This window comes from Oncorhynchus kisutch, linkage group LG29 (assembly GCF_002021735.2).
Source record: "Oncorhynchus kisutch isolate 150728-3 linkage group LG29, Okis_V2, whole genome shotgun sequence".
In the NCBI taxonomy this organism is placed as follows: domain Eukaryota; kingdom Metazoa; phylum Chordata; class Actinopteri; order Salmoniformes; family Salmonidae; genus Oncorhynchus; species Oncorhynchus kisutch.
The window spans coordinates 8,801,238-8,810,667 of record NC_034202.2 but is presented as its reverse complement, the minus strand read 5'-3'; the positions used below and the strand labels follow the sequence as shown (position 1 = coordinate 8,810,667).

The 9,430-nt window shown below is 42.9% G+C and overlaps 1 protein-coding gene across 1 annotated transcript; it reads left to right on the top strand.

Moving 5' to 3' along the window:
* The first annotated feature begins 1,004 nt into the window (after positions 1-1,004).
* actr1b (actin related protein 1B) lies at positions 1,005-8,869 on the top strand. The gene is made up of 11 exons (XM_020465208.2): positions 1,005-1,320; positions 3,511-3,575; positions 3,699-3,774; positions 3,911-4,036; positions 4,178-4,302; positions 4,392-4,608; positions 4,769-4,861; positions 5,008-5,182; positions 5,352-5,413; positions 5,574-5,614; positions 6,862-8,869. Exons 1-11 carry the CDS (start codon positions 1,273-1,275, stop codon positions 6,962-6,964), a joined length of 1,131 nt encoding a protein of 376 aa, XP_020320797.1. The 5' UTR covers positions 1,005-1,272; the 3' UTR covers positions 6,965-8,869.
* The last annotated feature ends 561 nt before the right edge of the window (positions 8,870-9,430 follow it).

Here is a 9,430-nt window from a genome sequence, read left to right as displayed (position 1 = left end):
GGCTACCTGAAATGTTTGATCCCAAGTCAAACAATTTAAAGGCAATTCTATCAAATAGTAATTGAGTGTATGTAAATGTCTGACCCACTGGGAATGTGATGAAAGAAATAAAAGCTGAAATAAATCATTCTCTCTACTATAATTCTGACATTTCACATTCTTAAAATAAAGTGATCCTAACTGACCTAAAACAGGGACTTTTTACTGGAATTAAATGTCAGGAATTGTGAAGAACTGAGTTTAAATGTATTTGGCTAAGGTGGTATGTAAACTTCTGACTTCAACTGACTTCTGACTTTAATTTCAAGCCTTATTCAAACAGTTTGGTTGAATAGAAATACATCATATTTCATATTTTATAATTTTATTATATTTGTATTGTGTATTTCAGCTATTTTTACTTTATTGGAGTACACAGCATTACTAGTTATTTTTTGCCCTCTCATGATAATTACTTTTGGGTATAATGTTGATTACATTTTCGATGACATTTAGTTTAATTTAACTGGTTAAACAAAATTGTAAGTGCTAACATTTCCTCACAAAATCTTACGAAGTTTTACCATTTGTATAATTGTTTTACCATCGTCATTATAATACTTTTATTTTGAAGGGAAATCGCCAGTCATCGCGTTATTCTTTCTAGGTCTTGCTTTTTCTTGCTTTGCTTCTCAGAGGTCTGACTGTCCTACTGACCGCCAAAAATCCATACCTCAGTGCCAAAAATACACAACAGTCCTTCTGATTACAGATACTTTATTCTTAAAGGGAAAGAAACACTGTCTTTTTTTTTATCTAAGCATTTTTGGGTGTTCTGGAATTTACGATAGATACACTACACATAACTTATATTCAGTAATAGCTCATTACCAATGCTAATTAACCATGATTTCAAAAACATGCACATAAATATAACTTCTCTAATGCTCATCTAGTCATCTTGTAAAGGGAGCAAAGTTGATTGAGCTGAAGATAAACGTATTCATGAAGATGATGGAAAAGCCAGCCAGCCAAAGACGGTGCACACGCTGACAAGCCTGAATAGAGGGTTTAACAGTGAGCACGTAAACTCCAGCTGGCAGCATTGCGATTGGCTGTTGCCAGTGTCCGTCTAGACAACCAGACACCATGTTGGGTTGTGATCAAAGCAAGCATCGGCAGCGAGTCGCATGAGCCCAGAGTGACAGGGCGTTATTTACATGATTAAAATATCCAATAGGCCACATTTTATTGAAGGAATTATTGAAACATATCTTAAACAATCAGTTCGTCATGGAGTCCTATGACATTATAGCTAACCAGCCGGTTGTGATCGATAATGTAAGTATGATGTCACTCACCCACACCCTGACTTGCCCGCTAAATGACTAGCCAGGAAGGTTAGCTAGCTTATTGTGTCGGAAGCTTTGTTAGCTGACAGTATTGAATACTGTGTACTAGCTTGCTATTCATCAATATATTCCAGTTGCACCTAGCTAGTTAGCTCTTCCCGTGTGCATGGCGTGTAGAATGTCTCTTTGTCGATTTAGTTTTGTTGCATTGCATAGCTTGCTAGCTAACTTGTGTGCTGTAGAACCAGTTTGCGAGTGCTAGCTATCCAGCTTACGTTACGTGATTTTTAATTTAAATGCTGTATAACGCTAACTACATCTCCATCATATTTTCTGTGCTGGAAGAATAACAAGATGCATATGATAAAATTATAGTCGCATCAGCTACTAGGTAACTAGCTGCAACACCGGCTAGACACATTATTTCGCCGGGAGACGAACCCCACCTTGGCTTGCTAACGGCTAGCCATCTATGCTGAGTCGTTCCATGTCATTTCAGCAAGCCATGACACCCACATCTCCGATTGTTCTGATATTTCTTTGCAGTAGTTAGAAACCTATAGGATTGACATTCCTGAAACATTATTTTCATAAAATGTAATTTTGTCCTGGAGAAATTAAGCTATTTGATTGCACCCAAATTGGACATTTTTTGTTAGACCATTCCTGGTGAACAAGCAAACTATTCGACTAGAGGAGTTCTAATGGTTTGGTCTCTGATGGTCTTTAATGGTGAAAGTCCCAAACACACACTGTATAGTGTTTTTGCAATTGATGTTTTTTGTTGTTGTTGGTAAATTTCACTAATCACATACATCTAGAACTGTTTCCTGATAAATAAAAACAATTGGGAAACATAAGACTGCCATGCAATTCATTATTTTATTAGGGTTGTCACAAAAATTTTGCACCATTTGTGTTTTATTTTAGCCCATTTATCCATCAACATTTTGGGCTTGTTGGAAAAAGTATTCATATGGGAATTGAATAGGGATAGCCCTCTAAGAGAGCTGCCACTTGTTGGACTATTCAAGGAGAGTTGGGTTGAAGTATTAGGTTGCTAAGAGATGGGCAAACTGAATTGCTTTCATGGCGGACTGGCTTGAATTGAGCTAAATCGATTGGTTTACCATCTAAAGTTGCAAAGGAAATGTTGTGATATATTTAATACACACAAGAGTCCAGCCAAATGGATAGTGTGGTGGTATAGCAGAAACATTGACCTCTAGTGGTCAACTTGGTATAATGGTAAATATTGCAAGCGACTTCAATTACACATTCTCCAAACAGGAGGAAAAACATCACCAGATTTACAGGGAATACATTACATAGTATGGAGAAGCAATACTCGTCACAGCTTCATACTACTTGTCTAACATACATAACTTACACTGTTTACCGGTTGTTGGAGTGGGATTGGCGTGGGGAGTATGTGGATTGATTTTGACAATTTTGGGGGGATTTTTAGGGAATGCTAATTGTATCTGTTAGTTGCTACATCAGCATTTTAAGAGCAATCTGAGATGGTGGGTGTCAATCCATTTTCTTATGTTTTTTGAAGTGGAACGACCCTGATGCTAGCCCTGCATTGCCAGAGAAATTTGCTAGCTAGCAGCATTAGCAAGCGCTAACTATCGCCATCAGTCTCTGATCATGCGCCTTAGGGCATACCAGTCTAAAAATGAACAACTTCAATCCAAAAAAGACCTACTTGAAAGTGCATTTTCAATTTTATTTGCTAGAATATTTATCCTGAATGAGTGTATTCGACCTTGCAGGTTGTTGTCACCGTAGTACTACCTGTGTCATCTGTTGCCCTGATTAGCTCCGAAGCCTGTCATGGGCTCTGTTTTTAAAGCTATACAAGTAGCATACTGTTTTACTAGAATGGTACTCAAACCCTTATGAAAAGTTGAATTATAAAGAAGGGACTGTGATGCTGCCATGACCCAGCAGACAAAGGCTGCAAAGTGTAATATCTCATCCAGAGAGGGATGATGCCTTCTTCAGCTTCAGGCGGTGTCTTGTGAGACACACACACACACACACATGAGGAGTGCTAATTGCATTGGGTGGGGACAGACAACACAAGCCGTTTTTGGCTCAATATGGACCCATTTCTCTCCTCTCTGTTTTAATTTCTACTCCTATTTACCTATATCGTTCTTTCTCTCCCCAGGGTTCAGGCGTTGTCAAAGCTGGCTTTGCTGGAGACCAGATCCCCAAATACTGCTTCCCCAACTAGTAAGATCTCCATTTTTACTTATCCTACACCAACAACACACCGCTGATATTCAGTCAGATAGCATCCAAGGGATTTGTGTTGTGTTTATGACTCTGTTGTGTTCCACTGTGTGCGTGATCCAGTGTGGGCCGTCCCAAGCATGTGCGTGTAATGGCAGGAGCCCTGGAGGGGGACCTCTTCATCGGACCCAAAGCAGAGGTAGGCTTCACACCATAGGCTTACACACACACACACACACACACACACACACACACACACACACACACACACACACACACACACACACTATGAGACGGGCCCAATCTAACCCTTCTCTTACCCCCTCCCCTCTCAGGAGCACAGAGGGTTGCTGTCAGTGAGGTATCCCATGGAGCACGGCATAGTGAAGGACTGGAACGACATGGAGAGGATCTGGCAGTACGTCTACTCCAAGGAACAGCTGCAGACCTTCTCAGAGGAGGTGAGCTCTCCTCTCTTCACAACCTCATTCCTTGTTTTGGTGGTCATTGCCGAACAGTCGACCACACGCTTCCTTCAGTAGCCACGGTAACTGGCTTTAGTCACAGACGATAAAACTGTCCTTCTCTCTCCTTCCCTCCAGCACCCTGTCCTGTTGACTGAAGCTCCCCTGAACCCCAGTAAGAACAGGGAGAAGGCGGCTGAGGTTTTCTTCGAGACCTTCAATGTCCCTGCCCTCTTTATCTCCATGCAGGCAGTCCTCAGTCTGTGAGTGTGTTTCACTGTGTGTTTGTGTGTGGTAGTGTCTCACTCACGCTTTTGTGTGTATGTTATACTCTCATACCTCTCTTGCTCAGCTATGCGACAGGGCGCACCACGGGAGTGGTGTTAGATGCGGGCGACGGGGTGACCCACGCGGTGCCCATCTACGAGGGCTTTGCCATCCCCCACTCCATCATGAGGGTGGACATCGCTGGCAGGGACGTGTCCCGCTACCTCCGACTGCTGCTACGCAAGGAGGGCTACGACTTTCACACCTCCGCCGAGTTTGAGGTGGTTCGCACCATCAAAGAGGTACGGGACGGACTGTGTGCGTGTGTGACTCACACACACACACACACACACACACACACACACACACACACACACACACACGTGTCACAAAACAAAAAGAAACGGGGCTTTATAGCTGTCTATAGGAATGTGTCGATAAGGTGTGTGTTTCTGTCCTCAGAGAGCCTGCTACCTGTCCCTGAACCCGCAGAAGGATGAGACTCTGGAGACAGATAAGGCCCAGTACACCCTCCCTGACGGCAGCACACTGGATGTTAGTGTTTAACACACACCTGTTTTGTTTTCTTTTGAAGGATTACAAACATCAACAACATCATAATCACCATGATGACCCTGAGCCTAATCTCTGACACCCTGTTGACCCTAACTTTGACTTTTGACCTCTGCCCCCCTGTCCAGATTGGTCCAGCCCGGTTCCGAGCACCAGAGCTGCTGTTCAGGCCAGACTTGATCGGAGACGAGAGCGAGGGGATCCACGAGGTGCTGGCTTTCGCTATCCAGAAGTCTGACATGGACCTCCGACGCACACTCTTCTCCAACATCGTACTGTCTGGAGGATCCACACTGCTCAAAGGTTACACACACACACACACACACACAAACTGACTGCTCAACATCAACTAATACCAGTATGTTGTGAATGGGAAGTGGTTGTTTTCTCATGTGGTTTAAGGCTCCTTAGCTCAGCATAGCACAGAAACACGCACACCCCCTGTTAGCTAACATAGTCTTTTCTGCTGTAGGCTTCGGTGACAGGCTACTAAGCGAAGTGAAGAAGCTCGCTCCCAAAGACGTGAAAATCAAGGTATAGTAGCTAACAAGTTCATGCCCAGGGGCCTCTTCTTGGCCAGAGCTCAGCATGTTAGTTTAAACGCCTGATGTTTTTTAGCATATGTTGGCAGGATGTTGTCACATCAGCAAACCCCTGCTGACTTCCTGTCTCCCTTGCTCTGTTTCATGTCTAGATCTCCGCCCCTCAGGAGAGGTTGTACTCCACGTGGATTGGGTAAGAGATCACCACACACACACACACACACCAGGGATGCAAGCTCGTCACTTATTGGCGGTGTTTGCCGTTTTTGATCTCAGAATAGGCTGTCCATGTAGATCCGGGGGGGGGGTATGGAAATCATTGACTGAGCACAGAATGCATCCCTACGCATTCTAATAAGGGAATAGCATGACGTCAGATCAGAATCAGTGCTCCATTCAAAATCACGTGTGTCCGCTGTGATCAGCCAACTGCATCCTCTACCAACCATTACTCACCTGCGTCTCTCCGTCCACTCTTTCTGTGCATCTTTAAATCTAATTTAGCCGCGACGGCGAGCTGGGGTGTGCAGAAACTGACAAGTCTTCTGTTACATGTGTGTAATTATTGGAGCAGCTTGAGCAAAGTGGATACATAGTGTCTTTTCATTTTGCCTCTTTAGCACAGACCAGTCTGACTAGGCTCCGCTGTCACGCAGCCTCTGAGAACCATAGAGGGAAAAACAGAGCACAGTGGCGGTCATGCTTGCGCTTTTGACATCGCTGAAAACCGTATGTCTCTAGCCTAAACCATTCAAAAGTTATGCTCCATTTACTGGAGCTACCTTTCTACCACGAATTCCTGCGCGTTTTATATAATTTAATGAACCATGACGCGGGCTGTTTTCAAAGGGTTTTAGAAACATGAAATCATATTAAAATCTGTTCATATTTTTACATTTTCTGACAAGCGACAACTTGAAAATTACCATATCTTAAGTGTTCATACTTTCATAGAATGCTTGGCAACGCATGCTTGTCACCCAATGCATGCTGGTCCCAACCCACATTTGAATAACTCATTTTGACCGATGCCAAATACATTGGATGGACAACTAAGACATGCTAACTGCGGATAACAGTCGTTCGAGTTCAGCATAGCTAGCTAGCAAAGTGCTTCATATGTCTTGCTAGCTAGCCATATGACACCTGCATCTCTAGCTGTAGCCGCAGAAAAACGACATGGGGGTGAAAAAGTCTCAGTGTTTGTAGCTCGCTAAATAAATGGCCACACAAATAGATAACCTAGCCTATTAGTTACGTTATGACTCATTTGTGATCATTGCTAGTTTAAATGTGTTGACGTTTTGTCCGTTTTTGTCCAAAATATTGAGTCATTGAAACTGAATCCCTAATGGCTGGAGGCAGCAAGCAATGACCCAGGCCAGCTGTGATTTACGACCTGATGGCACTCACCTCTCATCCCGCTTGTGTTCTGTGTAGTGGCTCCATCCTGGCGTCGTTGGACACCTTTAAGAAGATGTGGGTCAGTAAGAAGGAGTATGAGGAGGACAGAGCACGGGCCATCCACAGGAAGACCTTCTAACACCGCGGCCCTTAAACTGCTCTCCTTAGCTATCTGTCCCCAACCTTCCCTCACACTACCATCCAATGCTCCTGTATCAGCCCTCAGTTGCCCCACATTACCAATTTGCCCCAGATAATTCCAACTTCCCCCATATTGCCCTCCATTACCACGCCATACAGCCCAGTGTCTGCCCCACCTCCTGCTGGCTCCCCGCCCCTTTGCTTCCCCCATTCTCTGGCCAGGGGAGTTTCTATATACACCCTCCCTCAGTTCAGCATGCCTTTTGTTGCCACCCATCGCACCCATAGGTGTAGGGAGAGAGCAGGGTGCCCCTTCAGGTAAACCTGTGACTCCATCACCTCCTCCCTCCACACACACACACACCCCGCGAACCCTAAAGATAACCCTCACACACACACACACCCAGGGCTGTGTGGGCATCTGTCAATACTGTGGAGTATCTGTTTTTCTGTTCTTAAGGGGGCAATGCTATACTCTACCCAACCCTGAAGTGTTTATATTACTTTCCTATCTACCCTGCCCTGTACGATACCTAGCATCATATCATTCAGTGACAATGAAGGCGAATTTTTTTTTTCTTCTCGATACTGTAAGAATATCATTCCAAACCGAAGAGATTGACTTTTGCTTTTTACAATTATTTTTTAATATTTCGGTCATCACGGTTACAAATCACCATGTTGAAGTCACCGTTGTTTTAGTTTCCATTTGTTGAATTAGTTCGTATTGGAATAGGTCATGCTGCTCTGTGGTCTGGGGTAAAGAATACCACTGTGTTTGACATTGGCTCATAAAACATTGAAGGAACTTCTCTCTCCGCCATCCCTCCTACAGGTGTTTAACAACAATGACTACTGGACATGTTTAGACGTCAGCGATGTTTAACGCTTCCTTATATTGATGTGGCAAAATATAAAGTATCTCCATTCAGTTAGCTGTGTTTGTGAAATGGTTTGACAACAGAGGAGTGATGAGATGTACCCTCCTCACTCAGTACAAAACCCAATATGGGGATTTAGACATTGTGACCATTACTATTTCTAATTGACCGTTTAAAGATATGAAAGCTAAACTTGAATGCCTTATAAAAAATGTGTCTGACAAAGTGCTGTCTGAAAAGGTTTGCATTTAGGCCAACATCAGATGTGTTCCAGTTATTAGTGCTCTGTGTTGGACAGAGAGACTGGTCTGAGAGCTGTGTACCTGGACAGGTTACATTTTGAGGTCTTAATTCTCCCCTAACCACTGAAGCAGGGTCAGATTTATTCATCATCCAACTGGTTAACCTTCAGATTGTTTATCTGATCCTAAACCTGGGTTGAACTCTAATCTCAGTGTTAGCGGTCAAGGGAAGGCCACTGAGATCCTCCTCCGACAAAACGTTGTAGTTTTTCATCTCCAAAGGCTCCATTTAAACCATGGTGGGGATTAACTGTTAAATATGCAACTGTTATTTTAAGTGTATGTATGGGATAGAAACACTGAGTGATGTTATAGACTGTAGTAAGACCATTCTCATAATAAGCATGTAGAAGCACAAGATGGCAGAGTATTATCAGTTGGTTTTTACCATCTATTCCCCCTCATGTACCAGTAGAAGTCTGAGTGTTATTATGGCTAAGCTGGGTTCCCTGCATCTCATTGGCAGTAAAGAGGTTGTGTCCGAACCTGTGTCCGCCTTCCTTCCGTGCCCCGACACCGGGAAAGTCCACTTTATCTTCTAGGTGTTTTTAAAAAGGTTCTAAACTTCATCAGCCTTGTGTACAGTGGAACACTTTTCAAAAAAGGCAACGACTAAAGAAGATCATTAAATACAGGAATAAAAATGTACAATACTGTTTATTCAAGTCTTTTACTTTTCATTTTGTAAATTCAGTATAATAAATAAGTTAATGACTGCTGTTGGAGGTGTCTGTGTTTTATATAGAATTAATTAGAACCATAACCAACAGGCTGCTATGAAGTCTTTTCGACATTGTGACCCAGTTCAGTTACACTTGTAACTTGGGGCACATTTTATGAAACAAACAGACATAAAAAGTCTTTATAAGGCATTCATTCGTAAGCTCTACACAAATGCTTTACAAAGTCATACCACACTTATAAGTGTCCTATTAAACAAAGTGCTCTCTGGATCTTTTCTCACTTACTAAAAGGTCATCCATGGAGGTCATCCATGGAGAACAGGAGGCTGCAGTGGGTTTATCGGTCAGAGATAAGTGCTTTGTAAGTGCGGTACACTACAGTACATGCTTATGAACATCTAAACGATAACGTCTTTTTCCTTGTACAGCACACTTCTACCTTATCATGCACAGTAGTTAGGATTAATAGACAATATTAATTCTGAATATGAACTAGTTCTAATGCATATTACAATCACTCTTGGCTTGATGTCCCGAAGCATTTGATTCTCATTAGTAATACATGTGATGAACGCTCATGCCCCTCTGATGCATATTA

Excerpts from the sequence above, each read along its gene's own strand:
- actr1b (XM_020465208.2), top strand. The coding sequence starts at position 1,273 with ATGGAGTCCTATGACATTATAGCTAACCAGCCGGTTGTGATCGATAAT. Across the intron at positions 1,321-3,510 it reads AGCCGGTTGTGATCGATAAT|GGTTCAGGCGTTGTCAAAGC; the intron begins GTAAGTATGATG and ends TTCTCTCCCCAG. Across the intron at positions 5,615-6,861 it reads TTGTACTCCACGTGGATTGG|TGGCTCCATCCTGGCGTCGT; the intron begins GTAAGAGATCAC and ends TGTTCTGTGTAG.